Source organism: Haplochromis burtoni, unplaced genomic scaffold (genome assembly GCF_018398535.1).
Source record: "Haplochromis burtoni strain Fernald_Lab_line unplaced genomic scaffold, NCSU_Asbu1 Contig_676, whole genome shotgun sequence".
Lineage (NCBI taxonomy): Eukaryota > Metazoa > Chordata > Actinopteri > Cichliformes > Cichlidae > Haplochromis > Haplochromis burtoni.
Window position 1 is genome coordinate 109209 of NW_024583037.1, and position 24527 is coordinate 133735.

The following is a 24527-nucleotide window of genomic DNA, read 5'->3' on the forward strand; positions in this document are numbered from 1 at the left end:
GTGTAAGTGCAGATAATGTACAACATGGAAGTGTCTTAAAGGATGTTTACATATTGTGACACAGTGACTAAGTTGGCTATAGGTGTCCACTGTCACTTAAAAGGTGACAGTGGTTGATTCTGTTCATCTGGACGTAGCGTTTTCAGTGGGAGAAACGTTTCATCACTTCCAAGTAACTTCTTCAGTCTACTGGTACTTGTTAGGCATTTTTGTAGCTCAAAATTAGCTAACAGTGACTTTTTTTCATTATGGTCATGCAGCTAATTTTATGATCAACATAGATTCAGAAATGAAAAGGTTTGCTATGAGAAGCTGACAAGCATTAATGAAGTTTGGCATTTTAGTAACACAGCACATTTATTTGGCTGAGACAATGAAAGTTATATGAGAAGATTAGTAGCATATACTCAGATCATTGTTTTGTATATGATGCTAGAGGTAGCAGCTGGTTAGCTTGGCGGATCGAAAAAAGAAAAAAAAAAGGAAGTAAACCTGTGTCTCCAACGCTTTCTAATTAAACAAGTTATGTTTGTTGATTGCTTAATTTGTACAAAAACAAGGGTTTGCAATTTAGCAGAGGTAGGTTATGTGCCAGATTGTTATTGCGCTGGGACTAGTAATTTCATCATCTCAACTGGTTGTCTCAAGCTAAGAAAAAGAAACCTATAAAATTCCATCCTAATCAGCTAAGTCTATATCTTTTTTTTGTCCTCCAGTGCACTTGGACTAAACTTATTTGTGGCTGGTGCTATTCTCAGCCGAGCTTTGTATGCTTGTGAAACAGGATGTTCCAAGCAGGTTGCATTTTTGATAAATAAGCCCTTATGAGGAAGGACATTAGGTCCTGCCATCTTAACCCGTGAGTTTTCTTATTGTCAGATTTATGCACATTCTTAATTTTCTGTTATTGATGTTGGTGTAAGCTGAGACAGACCCATAGAACTTTCACTTTCCAGACAGCTGTTTCCACTGTTTGTAAATGTATGTATAAAGTATGCGTGCATGTTCCTGAGTGTGACTGTACGTGTGTGTGTATGTGTGTGTGTGCTAAGCGTACCATACCCTTGTAGTTCTCAGCTTCTCAAAAGCTCTGATTTCAGTTCACATGAGCATAGTCTGCTCAAACTACTGTCTGCCAGACTCGGTGCTGTGCGTTTCCCTTCACAGCTCGCACACAAATCATATGCAAAGGCCCCGCATTGATTATTTTTTCCATGTGAAGGGTCTTCACTGCCACCACACAGGCAAATGTGCTGGCCAATGGTGACTTGCTCTCAGGGTTCATCGGGTACTTCATTTTGCGAAGAGCAAGGTCGCTGAGTTTTTATGTAAATTCAAGTGCCTTCTGCCCCACGCCAGTTTGAATTTTGATTTGCATGTGGCTCCACAGAGCTGTTGGATGAGGGACAGATCAAGCCCAAAAGAGGAAAACAATTTTAGGTGTGGATGTGGTTTTCACTCTTCAGTCGGTTGCTGACAAAGACTATCGTGATCTTCCAGTCAAAGTGCTGCTATGACGACAGAGGAAAAGATTTATTCTATTGTCAAGCATTTGCCTAATTTGCTGTTTATTTTGTTGTGTAATCCTAATATTCAGTCAATGAAATATAGAAATGTCTCCTCGCTTTATCACGATGGTTGGGGAAAACTGACAGCGGCACATCAGCCTGTTTTTCTCAGTGCAAACCTCTGTCATGCTGTTGATTCAGGCACACGTGTAAACACAACAACACAGTAACACTCTGAACACTTTAATGTGAACATTATGGTGAAATATTTATCAGGTGTGTAATTGATGTACTCGTTTTTTTGTTTTTTGTAAAGGCTAATCACTATTTAAATAAAGTTCATGTACTCACAAAAACTGTACGTCTGCACTTTTGTCACGAGTATTTAATGAGGGGCCTCCATGGTTAACATGTTGAGTCAGTAGTTGTGTGTTTTGCGATTTGCTATCTCTGTGACCTTGACGCTGTTAAAGACAGCCCTGTGAGTCTTCACGCAGGTGGCTTCCATCTGCTGTCAAAGCAGAACGGCTCTCTGTGACATCACTGAGTGGTTTTGGCTGCTCTCTGTTGCAGCGAGAGCACTTATGAGATGACAAAGAGAAGTTAGCTTGTCTTCATCAGCTCTCTGCAAGATCTAGAATTCTGAGACCCTGAACAATTATTCTCTGTCATGTCTTAAAGACCTCACGCTACCATTTTATCCCAATAAAGTACTTCACTCTTAGACTGCAGGGTTACTCGTGGTTCCAAAAGTAGGATGGGAGTTTAAGACTTCAGCTATTAGGCCCCTCTCCTGTCAGGAGACAGACACCCTCTCTACTTTTAAGATTAAGCTTAAAACTTTCCTTTTTGATCAATCATATAGTTAGGGCTGGATCACATAACCCTAAGCCAACCTTTCGTTATTTTTTCTTTTTGGCAGCTAGAGGACCTCACATGATGCCATTAGGACCCTTTCTTCACTCCCCTGTCTTTCACTCCCCATTCATCTTATTACCTTCATTCCCCAACCACTCAGAGTGAACGCCTGCCTGTCCTAACATTTCTTCTTCCTACACTCTGTTGTTGGATGAACACAATTTAATCATGGCACCTTTTTCCACGTGATTTAACCAAGTACAATAACCCATTTTTGACCATGTCAAACCAACACATTTGGCATTTGGTGGTTTAATGTAACCAGATTACGTATCAACGTAGTATACTCACATTGACTTGAAGTGATTTATTGAAGTACGTAAAGTGAAATTTGTTTTAATTCATTCTACACAAGTGAAAAACTTTAGGAAAACACAATGAAATCTTGTTGTTTGAACAACTACTTTGTTAATCAAGGCAATTACTGCTAGTCTTGCTTAATGAACCAATATGGGGGTTGTTGATTTCATAGAGACAAACAACCATTTGCACTTACATTCATGGGTAATTTATAATCACCAGTTAACCTAACTCTAAATACACACTGCAAACCAGCCAGATTGTGGATTTGAACGCAGGCCCTTCTGGCTGTGAGGCAACAGCACTAACCATCACACCACCAAGCTGTCAAACCAGGCTTAACAAAAGTAGGAAAGCTATGATTACACGGCTTGATGCAGAATTTTCTGTACGTTTTTGTCCTTGACAGGTTAAACCACAATAAATAGCAATAGCATACACGTGGTGTGGGTGTAGTTGTCTGCCTCTTAAAACTCCAGCGATTTTCCTGTAGTTTGACATCTAATGTGATCTTGTGAATTTCTCGAGTCCAGGCAACTAACCACTCTTACTAGATTGTATCATGTCATCTCAAGAAGAACAAATTAAGCTGCTGAATTTCATGCAGATGCTACATGTTTTAATTACGTTCACCATAGAAACATGAAATTATTTAGTTCAAATTACAAGTTTGAATCTTGTACATGTAACAACCACCCAATTTCATTTTTTTTCTCCTTCTCATTGTTGCTTTGCCCTTGCCCACAGGTGATTTTTCCCTGTTGCTGGGTCTTGACCTTATAAAATAAAGTGCTTGGAGATCACTGTTATTGTGAGATTTGCTAATAGAGGACAGGGTAAATCAGGTTTTCTGCAGAATGTGATAAAATCCAAAGACCATGTTTTCTTCACACTTTCAGACCTGCAGTTTTGCTTGCTGGGGTCAGTATGAACAAGCTACAACTGCAAAGTCAATAAAGTATGCACCAAAATATAGATTATTTCAATTCAAAACGGTATGACTATATTTAATGTTTTCACTTGGGGAAATGCAGGCTATGGTATTATAAAACTGTCTATTCATACAGTAATGTGCAAAAGTCTTGACCCATCATTTCATAGGTCATTGTTAAGTGGGTTAAAACTTTAGAAGCTAGAAAAATCTGGCTTCTATGAAGAAAAACATAAAGAAATGAGGGATGGCTTGAGACTTTTGCAAAGACAGTCTAAATCTCCAAGGTTTGAACATTGTCAAGTTCACTCATTCATTCTGAAAAGCTTTCAAGTCATTCACATCACATGAATGATGACGTGCACAGATTGATTGTATCGTAGTTTTAATGGCATTATCTGTTTATCACTTACGGTCATGTCCTTCGGCTGAACATTTAATGCACGCTACTTCCAACAGGTACTACATTTCATCTTTAATACTTTGTATTAATAGCCAGGTGTACTCAAAGCCTTGTGTATAGTATTAAACCAACAGTAGTCTATAAGCTAGAGCATTAAAACACACGTCGAAACATCACATATGTTGAAGGCTTTTCATTTTTCAATGCATATAGTACAAAACACTGATAACAAAGCAATCCGAGCAAAGTCAAAATCACTAAAGCATAGTCACCGACGCTCCAGATGACGCCTACTGAATATCTAAGTGGGAAAAGGGAGTCTTATCTCCACTCACTCCCCTCTAAAAGTAATCTGCAGCTACATCTTACGCAGCAAGCTGGATTCTATCATTTAATCCTTTTTGGTGGTTAAGACTTCAAATGTCAGTGTCATTGTACGAACTAAAGACACATACGCACAGACAGATAATACATAGCTTACTCTGATGTTCTTTGTTCCCAACCTCTTTACAGTTTTTCTTTTTCCTTTTATGTTTTGGGATGTTTGATGCCACTTTAGATCTGGGCCATGTCAGGGAGCTCCAGCTCTGTGAGGTACTGGCTGCAGTTGGGGTCACCCCTCACGGTCGGAGCCGATGGGATGGGTCGGCCAGTGTGTGGGTCGACACACCAGCACTCCCCCCTCTGACCATGGAGAGACATCTTGCACTGAAAAACAGAATTTATGTTGTAGTTTTGTTACCTGCACGTTTCATGCTAAGCTAGCAGTCTTACTATACATGTTTTATAAAGTGCATGCACAAAAAGAAGCTTATCAGGTCACAATGTGCAATCCCTCCTTTTTAGTAATTTGTGTTCAATTAGTTGAATTGTTATTATCATTATAATAATTATTAATACTGTTATTATTATTACTATTATTATTATCAGTATTATGATGAGAAAATGACTGTAGGATTTGATATGTCAGTGCAACCGATTATTTTGTTAGAGATAGTGGTTGCGATGCCCACCTCCCCTCTCCATACCTGCATATTATCAGTTGGGTATAACCTCTGGGCTTACCGCCCTCTTTCCCAAAAAGCCCAGAGTCACCTGTTTTAAGTTATACTGCCCCCTCTTGTCGCAGTTGGGGATATGCAGGGCATACAGGTCTTCCAGAGGACCTCTGTTATCTCTGAAGGGCATCTTGGATATCCGCTCGAGGACCTGGTCGAGTTCCTGCTGACACTGAGTCTTTAGAAAAAAGCAAACATAAGAACAACAAGCCTGTCACGTCCACAGCAAGGCTGTTATAATTAACTATAACTACATGTGAGTCACCTGCGTTTACAAAGGGCTGTTTTTTTCTTTCTTCTCGTAATAACAATTTGGATTTTCCTAAATCTTGGCTATTCACAGAATAATATTCAGAAAAACTGAAACTAACATTTTTGTGTTATTGTAAGGTCTTTACCTTATACCCTGCAATAAAAAGCACCTTGAGAATCAAAATCAGAATACTTTATTAATATCTGAGGAAATTATGTGGTCACAGTTGCTCTGAGACAGTAAGAACAGTAAGTAGATAAACTAAATTAAATAATACAATATATTGCAAAGTTACAAAACACAACAAAATAGCTCAAATTATAAATATCCCAGTATGTTACACAAATTAAATACATATGGTTGACATTGAGGTGTCCCTCTTGTCATACTGCACTTTGTTATTTTGTCTCTCGAGGATGTGAAAATAAACTATTGCGGTGTGTACGTGTGCTTTAGATGGCGATGAGGTGACTGTTGTTAGGATTTGACAGTGTATCAGTAAAATTTAATTTTCAAATAAAATAACCAAACAAAACTGAAACTGTGAAGCCAAATCACAAAAATGTACAGCTCGCTACTGCAAAATTGGCTCTACAGACATATTTTAAACAATTTGCACTATATGAATACTGCACCTTGTTTCATTTATATAGAAGTAAGAGTAGTTTATTGTTATATGCACACATTAATATAGACAGGGTGTTTATTCTGTAGAGTGCAATCCTTATTTTCTTAGACTCGTTTCAGATAGCAGTCATAGAAAGATTTGAATACAATAAATAAATAAAAATACTAAATTATTATAAATAAAGTTAAATAATACAAATAAGAAGAAGAAGAAGAAGAAGAAATGAAATAAAACTAATAAATAAAACCAGGATTCGAAAACACTAGAGAGACAGTACAAGTAATACATGTACAAACAATACAAACAATGACTTGAAGAGACTTGAGTTGTATTCATACTTTTATACTTACATCGTATATTTGTATTGTCTTTTATAATATTATTCAATCGCTTTTTACCGTTAGGGAGTTTTGTTTTCAGTTTTACTGTATGAATGGAGAAGTTGACCTTGACTCTTGTTGTACTGGAAAGAAAGGAATTTAATTCAATTCAACTGCAAAGCTGTAGCAAGTGTAACCCATGGGCATCCATAGTGGCATTTAGGTGTGCTGGAGCTTCAAGGCTCCCTCTGAAAATCAAACATCTGTTCATTCATGTGTCTTCTTAATTTTCATATTTTAAAAATTTATTTTAAAATCAATTAAAACCAATTTCTCCAATGCACATCAACAGCAGGTTTGCAAAGCTATTAGCACATTTTTAGCTACAGCTAAAGGTCTTTCTGTTTATGAAAGTCACTTGTGAATAATGACTCATCGGTAACCTCCAGAAATCTTGTTGAGAAGTTCTAAAGTTCCCAGCAAAGCAATTTAACATTTACCTGATTGTTTGAGTGGACAGATGATGGATAAAAATTATGAGGTTTTCTCAAAAATCTCACTCAGAGCAGGTCAGGGGTATTAAAGGTTGAGGGTTCGTCCATTTAAATATCTTCAATGTCGTCTAAAAGAACCTGCAGCACCAGAGGGGGGCAGCACATGTCTGTGAAGTCTGAGTGCAGCTGTTCCTCCACACTCAAAGGGACTACAGTAGATGTACTCAGTTTATACAATCTTATATCAACACTAAGCTCTGTTGCAGGGCATAATTCAGGCGATTTCACCTCAGCGTCTACATCTGATATGTGGCGCAAGCTTCATGTGATCCCAGTGTCTCAAAGCAAAATCTTACCAGACTTTAAAATAACCGAGTATTGTAATGATCCCATGTGTTATTAAAATGTAACACATCAGTGTAAATACAGCTGCTAAAATCACATGAGTGTGACTTTGTTAAACCTCTACAGAAATTAAACAGACACGCCACTTCGCCTTGCCTGTTTGGGCCGAGTAGGTTTCACCTCTTCCACCTTATTGGTTTTCATCTTGGTCTTCATCTCCTGTCTGTGTTGGCGTACAGCGCTTTCCTTGGGCCCCAGCCAGGCGGCCTCTTTATTGGGCTTTCGGATACCGGGAATCTCGCTCGCGCCATGCTCTGGCTGCAGCTCCACAGCCTCTCCTGTGGATGATGGGTAATGACACAAAAGCAGCAGATTAAGATTTGATTCTAATGCTAAAAAGATCAAAAAGCTATAAAGAATTTTGTTTTGTTTTTTATTTTTTAACGGCTCAGTAACATTGTGCGGTTTAGCCAGGAAAGTTCTTATGGCTATTGTTCGGGGACACGTTGCTGACAACCTAGAGTGTCTTTGCACTCTCAACCACTCTGTTTCCCATTAACTGTCATTCTCTTGGTAATGAAACGGATTTTTCAGCTGCTGGAAGTGACAGGAGACACACTCCAGATTGCACAGATCATTTTTCAGAGCAACAAAAGAGGTGCTTAGAAAACCACTGATAGCCTTTTTACAGGGCAGAGGTGAGATTGACCTCTGAGACTGAGCTCCATCAGGAATAAATAATAACAGCATGTCCTTTGGAGTAACAGCAATAATTCCTAGCCAGATGGTGGAGTTACACCCAGGACCCAAGTATTAACAAAAGTCTAAATTGTGAATTGTTACTAGGACGTGTTGAAACAAGACTTCAAAGCTAAAAACGGTTGTAAGATACAATGTCATCTCAAACAGTGTCTTGGTGACATAAATCAGCCTAATATCCATGTAAAGTAACTAATTTCAGAATTTATAGACTAAATAGGAAATAAAAGACATATATTCACAAAAAACAGATCAATAATGTTATTCATTGTGTATGTAAGACATAGTTAGATAGACAATAAACACAATGTATCATTGTGGAGTTAAAGCTTCAGACTCCTCCAAATCTTTCACTGTTTTCTTCAGTGCATAATATGGTCATCTCAAGCACACGGCTCAGTTGAGCCAATCAGGGAAAGAAATGCTCTTAAAGGTAGGTTGGCAATGTTGAAGATGTAAAACAGCTTGTTTCAGACGATATATGATAAAAAACTGTAAAGTGTGACTCATGCAAATCTACCCTTGCATAAATCATGAAACTATGAAGCACAAGGTTCAACATAATCTGTTTGGTGTTTAAAAGCATTAAAATGTTTTAAATGCATTTTTTCCACTTAATTTTGATATAAACACAGAACATACTGTATTTTACACATCTGTGTTTGTGGCTGTTTTTTTATTGTTTGTTTTACTTTTTGTTGCATTTTTACAAGCACGTCTCCTGAGCTTGTGATAGTTTATTTAACGCATTTGACTTTTCCACAAAATGTGTCCAAACCACTGTGAAATGTATCAGCACAATCAGTGAGTCACTGGAAATATTTCCTTTCTCTTAAGAGAGAAGAAACCCCACATTCTTGACCAGCTTATGAGCTGAGAAATGTTGGCTACTACTGAACTTGCGTCATGATGAAGTTTCCATGGTGGCTTTACAGTGTGAATCAGTCCCACGAGCAAATGTTAATGATGCTGATAAAAAAATACAATAGATATAATCAAATATGTAAAGTTACACTGTATGGACAAAAGAGATGGGCCACACTTGTCACAGGTGCATAAAATCAACCATGCAGTATACATTTGTGACAGAATGGGGCGTTCTAAAGATCTCACTGAATTCGAGTGTGATACTATGAAAGTTTTTCCCTCCTTGTTATTCCAAGATCAGCTGTTAGTGGTATTACTGCAAAGAGGAAGCATTTGGGACACATAGCAACTCAGTCATGAAGTAGCAGACCAAGCAAAGTTACAGAGCGGGGTCGCTGAGTGCGTAAAAATCAACAACACTCTTTTCTGTCAGTAACTGCATGGCTTCAAACCTCCACTGACATTAACATCAGCACAAAAACTGTGAGCGGACAGCTTCATGGCATGGTTTCCATGGCTGAGCAGCTTCCTGTAGGTGTGATGTGTACGAAAACCAGTGCTTTTGTCCATGTTGTGAAGGGGTGTCAAACGTATGGCCCATTGGCCAAAAGTGGCCCAGTGGATGGCTTTGGAAAAATGTGGAAATTTTAAAGAAGGACACCATAAAAATTGGACCTCTAACAGTATTTTCACGAGTTTAACTGTTTTCTTGCTGACAAAGATTTAACCTACAGCCTGTCATACAGCAGAGTGAAAACTTTTTTTTATTGTTAGTGTTCAATTTAAGACTGAAATGTTTCTTTTTTTTTAATCTTTACAATATCATTTTCTTTTTTTTTATTGAAAATGGAATATTTTCTGTGCATTAAGTACATTTAATTTACACAATAAATTTATTTTTCATTTCCATGACAGTGTAAGCCCAGAGAGTCTTGCCGATGGGTCTTTGACTTACTGCAGCAGCCTTTCTTTTTTCAATTTGGAGAAACTGAAATGTATCGCCAGAACTGCAATATTTGTTTCTAACCCATTTAAAGGCTGAACGGTGAAATAATTGACAGAAAATTCTTTCTTAAAATGTTTTTTAATCAGGTGTTCTAGCAAATTAAAAAATAACTAATTAAATATTAAATCAAATACCTGAGTTTTTGTTTGCGTCACATCTCCCACATTCATTTTTTTTTTACTTTTATTGCTTAAAAACATTTTATTGTGCAATTTTCTTTTTATGTTTTTCTATGAAAAAAATCACATTGATGTTTGAGAAGTCTCGAAAACTCACAAAAACTCATGTATCAAATGTGATTCACGAAGCGTTCAGAGGTTTAGACATCTCAGGGATTTCCCTTACGTAAAGTAAGGGAAACATTTTTTAAGCTTTACTGCTCCAGCCCACTTAGGATTCAAGTGGGCTGTACATGGCCAGTGATTTAAATGGATTTGACACCCTTGATATTCTACTACTAATGCTACTAGTTGTACTGGTGCTACTTGTATTACTTCTACTTTGCCAAGGATTTATCATGGTGATTTTGACTGAAATTAGAAGATCCTAGTAAAACCACTTACCCCTGCGTCCATACACATCAAGCTTTTTTTTTTTGGTTGTGCACAAGAGACCTACACAATATTAAGCAGGTGAGTTTAACAGCGGAGCTAATCGGTAAATACATATGTCTTTTAAAGCCTTGATTTGAGTTGGCAGCCCAAACATATAATACATAGAAGTCTATTTTATGCCACTACATTGATTTAATTGTGGTGTCTTTAAAATGAACTCCAAAATACAGATTTTCAGTTTTCTTTCTAAATGAAATCACTAAGCATGCTACTTGAATAAAAATGTGATCATCTACAGGAGGAACTGCTGTTGGCTTTTCCCTCCCAAAGAAAATGAGTGGCTTAATTCCTGAGAAGAATTAAGCCAAAGTTCAACAACGTTTTTTGCTTTTGTTTTTAATTTGGGGTGACTGTTGCTCAGGAGGCAGAGCAAATCAGCTGCCAACTGAAAAGTTGGTGGTTTAATGCCCAGCTCCTCTAGTCCGCATGTTGAAGTATCTGTGGGCAAGGTACTAAAACCTGAGTTTTGCCCATTGAAGTGAAAGTTAACCTAAAAGTGCTCGCATGAATGGGCTTGTAGTAAGAGAGCACTTTCAGTGCACAAATAGAGTTGAAAAGTTCTATGTAAGTACCAGTCCAAATATATGACTAGTAGTTAAGTGCTTAGCTAATAGTGTTTACTGATGAACATTTAAATATCCAAGTAAATGAGAAAGTGGGTCATTAAATAAAGTAGAATAAATGGAGTAGCACGTAAAATTACTAACACTAGCAAATAAATGGTAAGCTAAAAATAGATCAGATCCCATTTAAAATGTATATGGACTGGTACTTATATAACACTCTTCTACTCTAACTGTGAGATCAAAGCACTTTCTTACTACAAGCCTCAGCGTATTGCACACACTTCCATAGAAGTCCTCTTTTACCTATCATGTTAGCACCTTGTCTAACATTTTAAGTACACGCTAATCAGGGGCAACTTGGCCAAAGTTTCTTTGAAGGCCATCTTAAGAAAGGAGCCCAGTAGTTATGTTCCAATCCATAAAAACTCTACATTGGCGAGGAATTAAACCCAGGCCCCCTGTGTGGCAGGTGAGAATTCTTCCATTGTGCCCAAATGAACACAAATAAACATGAGAAAAGCTGTGTGGGCGAATCATATGAAAAAAAAAAGGATCAAAAGAAAAATCACCAAATTCGGTAGGATTAATCCTCTGTGTCGATTTTAATCCTTTTAAAGCAGAAATACACATTCCCAGAGGAGCAAACAATGCCCTCAGTGACACTGGCGTTAAAACAGGAACCTTAAATTTAAATTTAGGGACAACAAGTCCCTGTAGAAATTCCTCCAGGCAGCTTTCATTTACTTCACCCGTCTCTCCTCAGCTAGGAGTCTTGTTAAACATTAACCTAAAAGCACAAAAAAGCTCTCCAGACAGATGGAGCAAACAAAGAAAGAGGCCATCAGGTCCAGCCCAACTTGTTGTCTCTGACAACAGAACATACTTTGGAGTTGAGGGTTGGCAGGGAGTGGAAGAGGAGCGTCTTTCCAAACCAGCAGATTTTCGATGAAAAGATGTTACATGATGCGCATTCTTGCTGCTACAAGTAATATTTCACAAGGTGAATTTATGAGTCAGGACACTGTGTCTTTTTGCTGAACTTTTGGTGGAAATCGTGTATTTCGCTTATGCAGGGCTTCACTTGACACCTGAACGAAAGAAGGGAAATAAGCAGAGACAGTAAAGAAGGTCAAATAGTTGGCCAATCAAGTGGATAGTTCGCAGCTATGCAGACCAAGCTTTACAATGCAGACTTGTGGAAATGTATTTAAATGAAAGCGGCGATGGTGGACTGAGGAGGCATTCCCTGTACCCTGCAAGAGGTAAATTTAACATCCGGTTATAGAATATGATTACAAAAGGCCTAAGAAAGAGCAGGAGAAAGGAAATTTTAAACGAAACAATAACAAGGTGCTGGCGCCCGTTGCCATCAGATAGATCTAGTGTTGTTGGACTTGAGTTCCCCCTACGATGCTGCACTGTGCTCTCTCTGGATTTTCTTTGAGGAAAGCATTTCTTTCCTAAAAGGGGCAAAAGTCAGATGTTCAGATGAGATGTTCACTAAAAGTCTGGGCACGCACAGACACACACATGAATACACAATCTATAGCAGTACGCTTCCTCTTCAACGCACATACGCACACACAAATACAAAGGGTCAGGACCCCACTTTTAGGGGGCACTAGGCCTCTGCAGTACAAGCCACTCCATAGCAGTGGGCTGGAGATCAGCAGCATCAACAGAGCAGCAGGCCTACTGTCCAGTCTACTGCTTGAATTAATCCCTACACAATAGCCTGAGAGGCTTCCTTTCTATATCTGATCCATGTTGAATTCCCAGGTGGCACGTAGGCCAGAAGTGTCATGTCTGATTGTCCAGATTTTGGTCAACTGAGCAAATGACAGACTTGGCCAAGCCATAGAGAATGGAAAGGTTCAGAAAGGAAATCTCCAAGCACCAAGCATTCTTGCTCCATCGTATACATATTATAACTGAGTACTGTGCAAAAGTCTTGTGGCACCCTTCATTTGTTTACGTTTTGCTGGGAAAATTTGGAAATAGGCGCAACAATCAAATAAAATATGCAAACATACATGGAAATGCAGTATATAAACCACGAACAGAGTTTGTGCCATTCTTTCCAGCTTGGAGGTAAATATTTGGTGAGGCCACCTTTATTCTTCAAACACAGTCCAAACTCTCTCAGGCAGCTTTCTTGTCCTTTCTTTAAGTAGTCTTCAGGAATAGTTCTCCAGGCTTCTTGAAGGACATTCAAATGCCTCATACCTCCATCTGACCTGTTGCCACTGATTTTCAGTTGAGTTCTTGTGTAATTTTCAGACGTCAGCCTTTTCTCCCTGTTTCCCTTCCTTATGAATGGCTTCTTGACAAAACATTTCTAATAAGCTTTAATGAAAAGTATATTGGCCAGATGTATCTTTCAGGGCCTTTCAGGATTTTTTTTCTATTTCTTAAAACATGGATTTTAGGTATTGTTCATCTGCTGTAGCTATTTTGTCACGACTGACACTTCTTCGTTTGTCTGCCAGTTGTCCAGTTTCCTCATTTTTTTTTAATAACACATTGCACACCATGCTGAGAAAAACCAAATGTTCAGCTAACAGCTTTTTAGGGAGCACCATGTTAGTGCAAAAATGCTATTTTTTTGTCAGTCAAACTGCTCTATGTTTGGCATATTTTGTTGATTAAAGAAATTGGAACAAATTCAGGGTTTTTCCAACAGGCCAACAGTAACAAAATGCTTAAAGATACAATTTAAAATAGGTTCTTTGCTAAGTTGTCTGCTACATATCGACACAACACTAACCATTTTTTGAATTAGATGTCTTTTCTCATGCTTGAATGATTCATATGTTAGTGTTAAGTGGCTTTGAAAGACTTCCAGAAAGCCTGGAGAAATATTGCTCAAGAAAAATAACAACAAAGTCTGGCTCCTTACAAAATATAAGGAAATGAGGGGTGGCTCGAGACTTTTGGACTACTGGAGGTACAGCTACTGTCCATTAAAAATGGGGCTCTAAACTTATAATAATGTTAGGGAGCTGCAGACATCTATATTGAACTTCTAACTGATTAACTGCTAGCCTAACCTAAGCCCAGTATGAAGATACGAGCGGTCAAAAACAATATTTGATTTATATTTGGCAGATCTTGCACTTCTGCTTTTGCAACTCTAGGTTCTTGAAGGCTCCTTCAATTTTCAAAATCGCACGCCTTGTTGATTTCAATTTCAGAAAAGTCTGAGGGATCCAAATCTGGCAAGTAGGTTTGGGTTGGTATTAAGCACAGAATGTGACCATGTGGCCAAATAACAATCACAATGGCATGAGCAGTGGTTAATGTAATTTCCAACAAATGACTCCCCATCAAGGCATGTCAGGACAGTGCCCGTGGTCAAAATTTAGACTTCCAAGGACTGACTCAATACAAGCAACCTTTCTGAAAGTTGTACTAGAAATGCCCACCTTGAACTTTAAATCAAGTAAGTTTTGAAAGGTTCCAAGACTGGAAATCACTGTAATTAACTCAAACAATCCTCTCTGACAATTATTTCTGTCTGTTTAAATCTTTGCTGAAGTGTAACTCCAGAGACATCCACTAACTAGGTCAAGCTTCATACACAGATATACTATATGCGTTACTTTTGGCTACCACTTACTCAATTAGAAGTGTGCATATTTTGTGTGTTTGCACACAAAGGTAAAAGGGGAAAAAATTAAGAACAAATGAAGCATCTCTCTGACTCTCAGTAAGTGGAAACAACAGTTACCCAAAAATGATCTCTTTAAATTTTAGAGGCTTTAAAAGGCACAGCTTTTCTCTGTTAACTTCTTAAACATCGCTCTAAGGTGTGAAATAAATAGGTCATATGTCAATGAGTAGATTTATTACAGACTATAATCCATTACAAGACCTAGTGGAGCTGTTTTCTGGAAACACAAACTCAGCAGAGTTTAGATATGTTTACCTTGCAGGCTTTTTGGCCTGCAACAGCCATCTGAAAGCAGGCTGTTGCACAGGCTCCAGCATGTATGTATGCTCTGTGGTATCCAAGACTAGGCATCACTACCGGCAGCCCTGGGTGAACTTTGGGCAGATTTTACACGGCCTAAACAGAGGCAAGCTGTAACACGACAACGCTTAGAGTGCATCACGCTGGCAATAATACTCTGCTACAAACCTTGTACCTCAAAGGTCTACTTTTTAGGAACTGATCATGGTTTTCGTGGTGATGTCATTCTTATCCTATTAATCTTTCAACTAAAGTCACAATAAACAATTACATTATAAAAACTTTTTAGCATTTTTTAACTATAATGTTTATGGACTATAGCAAGTGGAAAAGTGCTGAAACAAGCAAAGGAATAAAAAAAGGCTGCTGGATGGTACAAAAAAATCTAAAAGAATGCACATTTTGTACTTTTTGACAAACATTTAGATAGAGTCATGATGTTTGCAAGCCCTGAAATACACTCTGTGTGTTTTGGTCAGTAACAATGATTGTAAACTTGACTTTTATCTGTTTAGAAAAAAACTAAATAAGGCACCATTAAATAGATTTCTTTAAACAATGACAACAAAAACAGTTTTTTCTTTGGCTAGGACATGACTTCGATTATAACAAAAATATTATTAGACTTGTACTATTAACTACTGCCACTAGACTATAATAGTTTAGGCTTGTAAATCAAAGAATCTTCCCCGATTCTCTACACAGTTTTATCAGAATTAGCTATTGTTTATCTATTATTTAGAAACATGAGTTAATCATTAATTTGTTTTTAAACAATATTTAGTTTTCACTGTTTGCTAACTACAAGTTACTAGGGTTGGTACTTTCAGCTGCTCCCTTTTTCCCTTTTTCTAAAAATCTTCCCACTTATTTGTGCTTGGGAGTACACTAGCCATCAACCTTCCATGTATAATGCATGTGTTAACCACTACACTACAGAGTTAGATGTTAATCAAAAGTGTCAGTTCACAAACTTCTAATTATCTATCATTGTACCATTTTTTTAATAAAATAAAGGTTGCACATATTTTGGTGCTCATCAACAAGCTTCTGCCATAATTCTGGGTGGATATTTGACCACTCTTCTTGGCAAAACTATCGGTGTTCATTAATTTCGTTGGTTTCCTGGAATGGACCTGATATTAAAATGTAGTCAACAAATTTTCAATAGGGTTGAGTTCTAAGCTTTGGAGCTCCAGAAGAGATTATAGAAGATTAACAGTTACAGATTCCAAGATCACCCATTCAAACAATTGTACCTAACTACAACTTATTTGAACGTGTCACCGCTTTGTAATGGTCTGAAAGAAGACCCTTAGGTGAGAGGAAATTGGTTTGGATGTGTAGGGTCAGGTCTACCATGACCTGGAAACTACATCAGTGTTGACAGTTAGAGGGTGCTGAACAAGAAAAAAGCCCCTGCTTAAAAATTAGCACCTTCCAACTTGGCTGAAATTTGCAGTTCCCCATATTGACAGGTCAAATGTCTTCTAGGAAAGTTTTATGGTCAGACGAGACAAAGATTGAGCTATCTGGCCACAGTGGTAAGAAGTGTTTTTGGAGCCGTCAAAGTAAGACTTTCAAACCAAAGAAGACTATACCAACTGTCAAGAATGGCTGTGGTAGTATCATGTTCTTGGAGCTGTTTTGCTACCACTGGTACTGGTACATTGGATATAATTGAGTGAAGAAGAAGTACCTTCAAATCCTTCAACTTCACCTCAAATCATGAGCCATATGGTTGAAACTTGGACACATCTGGGTGCTCTAACAGGACAATAATCCCAAGCACACATCAAAACTGGCTTTGGAATGGAAAGCAGGCTAACATTAAGTTTCTGGAATAGCCTTCACAAAGCCCCAACATCAACCCTATTGAAAGTTTGTAGACTATGCTTAAAGGTTGGATGCCAATTTAAATGAACTCAATCAATTCTACCAGGAAGAGTGGTCAAATAAAAACTTACACTCTGGAAAAAGAACAGATCAAAGAAAGCATTAAAAGGCCAAACTTGTGCCTTTGAGCTGATGATCTTCTTACGACAACTGTAGGTCTTTCTCATACTTTTTAAGAATTTGTCCTTTATTAAAACAAGCTCAGAAACTGCCCCCATTTACACTCCCAGTTTCAGTTGCATTTCAGACAGTGTTTGTATTGTCTTAAATCACCCTTGACCAATCTGGAGGCTGGGAAGTTATTCTGGTTCTCAATAGGCAAGAGGAGATTCTTGGCACGGATATGCGTGAAGTTGACGCCTCAGGGGGAGATGGCATAAATACCCATTTTGGGCGAGATTATCTCGGAGCTATTTCAGTCCTGCAGGCTCCGTCTGAATGCCCCTGCAGGTACACAGGAATGCCCCCTGTCAGCTAACAGTGTTATTTCAGCAACCAGATGTCACAGGAGTCCCCCCCGTTCTTTCCACCTCATTTCCCATCTCCATAACAGCAAAAGTAACACTGGAAGACGGTTGTTTTGAGTGGTTGGTTGATTAACAGTACGTTTAGTGAGGTGTTGTTAAGGGGACAACAGCATTTGCTTCACTCTTTTGAAAGCTTGTGTGCAGGAACTGGCTCTATTTGGAGCTTTTTTTTATCAACATGTTCTCTTTCGAGGTTGTAGCTGTATGATTCCAGTCAAAACAATTAAACGCCCATCCAATCTGTTTAAAGGAACCTTTATTTGGATCCAGGTTTCTGTGGGAATGGAATATCAAGTGATACTGTGCATAAACACAGGGTAGTGGGAAAAATGTGGGTGTTAATTTTAAATAGGAAGACATTTCAGCTCAAAATGAAGTAAATAGGATAACTTTGTTGCCATTTTGTTGTGTCTGAAAAAACGTACGCTCTGATATTTTATATCATTATATTCTTAGAATCCAATTTTCTAACCAGGTCACGGGTTCATTTATGGAACATTATTTTGCAAGGGAGTATCCCATTTCTTTCTCCCTTTTTCACCACATTACAGTGACCACTTTGACATTTCAGATCTGTTAATCTTCACGGTCTGTGTCAAGTGCCAGCAATCATCTCAGGATCTCTATCCTAACAGTTTGATCCTGTTGAATCCAATCCAGGATATTCAAGACTCCACAAAAACAGTTGGATATTAGGTTTATCAAAGTAGGCTTCAAAGAAATGTCATTACAGAGTATAAATTTCTTATATGAAAACCAGAGTGGGAAAGATGCACCAACATGTTGATCTGAATGGTTTCAGTATAAAGTCTGAGAGCTAAATATTGTCTAAAAGCATATCCACACTGTCATATATATATAGCATACATATAGCAGATTTTAAATCAGATTTTGACTTCAAGTGGTCTGACTAACGCAACTCAAGAACTTGAAAATTTGTATTTCCTTTATGTATTTCATCTCATAAAGGGGAGCCTTTTTACTAGCATATGCTAGACGATTTCTTTTTTTTTTTTTTTTTGGGGGGGGGGGGGGTGTTAAAGCAAAAGCTATATGTCTTTGAATGTACAATTAGCACATACGCTTTCAGTGTATTATACTTTACTTATCATGAGATGGTTATAATAATACACTGATGCAGACAACTATCATTTAAACCAGGAACTCAATAATCCCGCGAACAGAGCTGAATTGTATAGTTTGTGCAGTAGATCTGACCAACATGCATGAGCTTAATCTTAGAAATCCTATCTCGATCAGGCTGTAGACAAACGTATTCTTTACACACCTAATTATAAATGAGTCAGTTTTCTTTCACTCCCAGTCAAAAACCTCCATTATTTGTACAAAGAGTTTTAATACGAATCTAACATGACACTGAAAGGAATTTTCAGTGATGAAGCAATATCTGTTACCAAGTTATGCTATTAATTAGGTGCTTTGGTCAGAACAAAGCACTGTAACCTCAACCACAGACACATATGCCGAAAGCATCACTGCAGTCTTTATCTCACAGTAATGTGTTCCTTTCCTATTTGCTATCTTGTTTTGAGTATTTTCACTGATATTTTTCATTCGTCTCTTGTCATAAGCCTAATCAGACTTTTGGTTTTGATTGCAAACAATAATTTAATATCACCCAATCTTCTATATCTTCCTATTCTAACTTTTAACAAAAAGCTGTGCATTACTTTTTTTCTTCTTTTCTTTTCTTTCCTTTTTTCCCTACATGATTATTCTTGGATCAAAGAAATAGGTGCTCTGACCTTTGGCCTCTTTGCTGCGGGTCACTTGTAGTGTTGATTAGAGAGATTATAGGGACTCTGCAGCTGCTCTCGGTGCACTCTTGTATACCTATGATCAGATAAATTCTTTTGAAGAAAAAAAACTGTAAAAATGCCACCTCTAAGTAGACACAGCTTGCTGTTCCTTGTCTTTGTTCCTTTTTAAAAGCTGACATGCTAAATGGACAAGAAAGAAGATGATGTCAGGATGATGTGTATTTATATAAACATCCAAATAAAGCAGCTGTACTATTTCGTCATTTGATTCCTTGCCCAGATGCCAAATCAGCTCAAGAATCACCTCCTAAGGGATCAAATAAATAAAACTACTTAATTATTATATTAATCTTTTTTCCCCCCAGATTAATTCCTGGAATAAAGTGAATGCAATGGGTATTAACCAGAACATTTAAAGGCTGCTCTTCATCATCCAGAGACCTCTGTGAGCTACTTTGTGTTTTTGCTTTTTGCAGATGACTTACGTATCGCAAAAGCTCAGACTCCACGACAAATCAACCTAGCACCTATTAGTGTAGTATCTTTGAAAAAATGATGGGATGAGCAGCAATTTATTCTTTTGTGACTCTTGAAATTAGCCTCAGGAAAGTGTTTCCAGCCTCACTTCGGTAAAAAAAAAAAAATAATAATCTAACTTTCTTTCATCTTCTGGCCCCAAGAAAGCTCTGCATGTCACTTAGACCACTCACTGTAATGCTGCATGAGTTTCAGACTTCACTCTTCCATCTGCAGCAGCATTAGCACCAAAGCTTTTATCCACAACATCTCCAGGTTCAGCTTTTAGAGCTTATTTCTAAGCTTTTACCAGTTTTTTTGGACACGTCGAACTAAATCTTGAAACCTTCAACCCGGGGAAACAGGCGTCAAAAACCTCAGAGAACGCAAAGAAATAGTGATGTCTAACAAGCCTTTACACGATGTGTCCATGTAGTCTGCTCTCTGGTTTTGCTCTTGTGTAACTCTCAGTTCATTCCTTTACATGCACTATTCACGTGAGCATAACCAAGCAATTATTGAGGCTGATGATTAAATCATATAAGGCATCACAAAGCTTTTTTTGACCTCTTGTGCTCAGGGAGTGGGGGTTACACATGAGTCCTGTTTTTGGTAGTTTCTCTATGTTCCAGGACTCCAGTGCCCAAAGTAAACATGTGTCAGTCTGAAGGTAAACTCTGACAAAGCATGGATTTTGGAAATGAGTAAAAATCACACCCCGGTTGGCCCCACTCTACATTCATTGACTGTGTTTTGCGGCCTCAAATTCAGCCAGTTAATGAGGCTGTTTGCTTTTCTTCCTCAGTGTGACCTGCCCTTGTTCAAACACAAACCACATAAGCCTCGCTGGCTCCAGGCTTCATTGTGATCCTCCAGCGTATACATCCAGGTAGACGGCCTACAGTTAATGGAGTCAGTGTCAAAGCCAGTCTATAGTTAGGTCTAGTCAAAGCCTAAAGTCCACTTTTCCAATCAATGCGGCATTCCTTCAGCGTTCTCCCTCTCTACTTATATATTTCTTTCTCTCCACTCCGCTGGGGGAAATGTCAACATCAATACTACACTGTTTTCTGTGTCCATCCCACTGAGTACAACTTCTGGGGCTTTTGCAGGTGACTAACTCTGCTGCAGTGTTTTAAAGGCAGCTTTTTCAGGAGGGCCAGCTGTGTGGTGCACAGCTGAGATGAGCTGTGCAGAGTGGCTGTTCCTTTATCTCTTGTGTTTATTTCTCTGCGTGCACACTAGAATGACCCAATGCACATTACATCCCCCGCCTTGCAAAATGCTTTAAAAACTAGTCATTTGCTGTAGCACAAATTATAAAATGACACCCCACAAATGCGTGGCAATGCAAAGGCCATGTATGAATGTAGCAATCTAGCAACTATGAGATGCTGAAATCTGCGTGAAATACAAACTCGCAGTTTATTTAAAGGTGTTTAAAAGAGGGGAAACATGGTTTAGTATCATAAATATGCAGTGAAGAGGAATATGGACAACTTCCCTGCTGAGTCCCCTTTTCAGCCAGATTAGGGCTTAGCCTTCATGACAATGCAATATTTCTGCACTGTTTCTCAGCCTGCAGTCTAGACAGTGTCATTAAAAATTGATAGAAGAAAAGCAGGTTTCCGGTAAACTGACTGACCGCTGGTTTGCTCCCGCTGCTCCTGGCTGTGGGCGCTTGCCTCGGTGTCCACTTTGCGCCGACATTGCCCCTGGCCCTGCACCAGTTGCTCCAGGGGAAGCTCCGAGTCGGGCGTCGGGTAGCATCGCAGACCGGTGGAGCACCTCGGGGCGTACACGCCACACAGCTCGCCCTCTTGCCGGGCGCACACGGGGCAGCACCCGCAGCCCGGTTCGCGCACTATCTCCGCGCATGTCTCGGTGAGCTTTGGGCACAGCGCCTGGCGCTCCGCGGTACAGCCCGGGCAGCGGAACACCATCTCGGCCAGAGAGGCACCGGCCAGAGACACGGAGAGGATCAGCAAGCTGCAGCCCGCGTACAACAGCATCGTTACAGACATGAGGTTTGGGGGAATTATCATGGGGCAGTGGAAGGCAATCACAAGTGTGGGGGTGTGTGTGTGGGGGGAGAGAAGGAGCAGAAATGTGCACGCGAACAGGTGAAGCCGGGGGGCTGGGAGGTCTGCTGGGTCCTACACATTCCCAGGTTTGCTCTCGGGGCCAAAGAGAACTTGTGTTCATTAGGGGGGAAATAGGAAGATTGTGGGATTTCCTTCACGGGGAAGAGCAGTTGTGACACTTTCTCATTATATTTCTCGATGGCGTGTTTTATTGGAAAGATCAAATCATCATCATTATCTTTAAATGACCTGCACTGCTGCTCCCCAGCTGAACCAGTTACATCAGACCTTTTTTATGGCCGTATCAAGGCAAAATTAACCTCTTATAGGCGATTACTGGCAAACTATTCACAAATGAAAAACAGGTTTGTTTGTTTTTTTACCAAAAGCCATGTGAGGCTTGAAGTTGAGCTCAAAAAAGAGAGAGAAAAAGACAGCTTGCATATTCAAAGACTTCTTTACATTAGCCTGTTTGTTTCAATCAGCACCTTCTCCCCTCAACTCCCAAGAATGTATAAACAAACAAACAAACAAAAGGACTATGTGCAGAGTATTCCTTACATGGAAAGACATCCCCACAGTGGCTGACATGTCAATTGACACTCAATTAAAATTTGCCAGCTGCTACCAGCCTATATACCTGTGTACAGTGATGCTACTGTGTGTGTTACACAGCAGTGTTTCCTATTGATTGGCGAGGCCAAGCCTTGAGGTGTCGCGCTCGCCCGCTAAACAAGCGCCATATTAACCCCGTCCAGTGCACCAGACTAATAGGTGTTTATCCAAGGGCCCAGAAATAGAAACGGCATGTGTAACCTTACTCCGCAGATATAAATGCAGATTATTTTGTTTTGTGGGTACCCACTGATTTCATGCTATTTAGCCCCATTCAAGATCGGCATCCCTGGCTCACCTTGGAGGTATGGGGAGGGAGAAAGGGCACATTTGAAGCTGCTTTATATCTCGGGGGTGTGAGTTAGGGGGATGCATAAAAGGCTGTTTGCACATAGAACCTCATATGTCATTTTACAAAAACCATGGATGGAAAAGCAGTGGGGAGAAAGCCGGTAATGTGTCTGGGATGGTCACCAGCTTATAGGCCTAACACGCCACAGTATCTGCCCCTGTGTGCAAAGTGATCCCCACCAAGGTCAGTTACTTAAATTCCTCCCCATGGACTTATTAAAAAAAACACAAACTCTGGATAAATTCTACATTTATAGAGACAAATATGGGATCACCGATGTGCTATGTGCTTCAGTCTGTATACAGAGGGAGTTCTTTATGTAAGAGCCCATCCCGGAAATGGATACAATCACCCAGGGGGCACTTGAATAATAAATAAATAATAGTTATACAGCAAAACATTATTATTCGAATACATGGGAAAATAATAGGTAAGTAAGGAACAGGTAAATAACAGTTAAGTAAGGAACAGGTAAATAATAGGTAAGACTGTTCTAGGCCAATAATAGGTAAGTAAATACTAGATAAGAAAGTACTAGGTAAGTAATACGTAGGTAAATAATATGCCAGCAGTCGCTAAGTAAGTAATAGGTAAGTACGCAATAGGCAAATGAGTTTAAAAAATGTTTCTAATAGAATTTGCAAACAATATAAAGAAATTAAATGATTAGCCCTGATAAACAGCTGGCTAGAATTATGGCCAAAACATTAGAAAAGTCTAACTAAACTCTCACATAAGCCAAAAAGAAAAAAATATTAATTAATGACTAGATTTAGTCAAATCATGAATAAACTGAACAGAGTTGCAGATAAAAATAGTACATGAATTACTGAAAGAGTAAGCCAGTAAACATAGCTGAACAGTTCAAACTGTTAGCAGAATTTTTGTTTGAGAAAACAGTAATCTGGAAGTAGTTCAGATCACATTGAGATCAGATCAACATGAGACGTGTTGCTGATGACAAGGCTCTTGAATCTATCGGTGAGGTCATTGCCGATATATTAGATAGGAAATGTATATGCTTCAATAGCACTTAAAGCACATAAATACCTAATTAAAACTAAAAATTCCTAATTTGAATAAGCCAATAGAGTTCCATCTATCTTGAAAAGAATCTCTCATTGTTGATGAATTATTCAAACTCCTATCTAGCCAGTGGAGAGATGAATCACTATCTTACCCATTAATATGATGTATTTAGTTAATTTTACACTGCTAGGCCTCACTGCAAGCCTGTTACTTCACAGTCATCTCTAATTTCAAAATGCATTGTCATTTAAAACAAATAAGAATAAAACCGAGTTTACTAAGGTTATTGGACTCTCCTGGCATCTTATCAGTGAAAACAAGTCCATTTTTTACACTTTGACAATGAATGAGTGCACTGTTTAAAGTCTGGCTTTGATTACTGACTTAAATACGGTTTCCCTTTACTTGGATTACTGATTGGATAAGTAAAAGCAATGAGCAGGGAGTTAGGAAAATAATATATCATCCTGTTAGTGGGGTTAGTGGGAGTTACCAAGGTCACACAAACAGCAGATACGCAGCTGGATTATGACTTCATATTGTAATTAACTGTCAAAACTAGTAGACATGCATGCATGGGTAACCTCTTCCTCCCAGATGAAGGTGATCCACTTCATACATTATGTAAAGGTTCAAAGGTTTGCTGATGCTGACCTCTAGTAGCACTATGACTAAACTGCATGTGGAATGTATTGTACTTCATTTTTGCTGTATGAGATTTAGAAGGGTTACCACCTGGAGGTTTGAAAACATGTTTGATAACATCAGTGTCACTGAATCACGG

The 24527-nt window shown here is 38.8% G+C and overlaps 1 protein-coding gene across 1 annotated transcript; it reads right to left on the reverse strand.

Annotated features, from left to right (window-relative positions):
- Window positions 1–4025: 4025 nt before the first annotated feature.
- Window positions 4026–21769, reverse strand: igfbp2a (insulin-like growth factor binding protein 2a). Its single transcript, XM_005949761.3, has 4 exons — window positions 21309–21769; window positions 7315–7496; window positions 5156–5296; window positions 4026–4768 (listed from the first exon to the last, which is right to left on the reverse strand). The coding sequence occupies exons 1-4, from the start codon at window positions 21706–21708 to the stop codon at window positions 4616–4618; spliced, it is 876 nt and encodes a 291-aa protein (XP_005949823.2). The 5' UTR covers window positions 21709–21769; the 3' UTR covers window positions 4026–4615.
- Between the last annotated feature and the right edge of the window lie 2758 nt (window positions 21770–24527).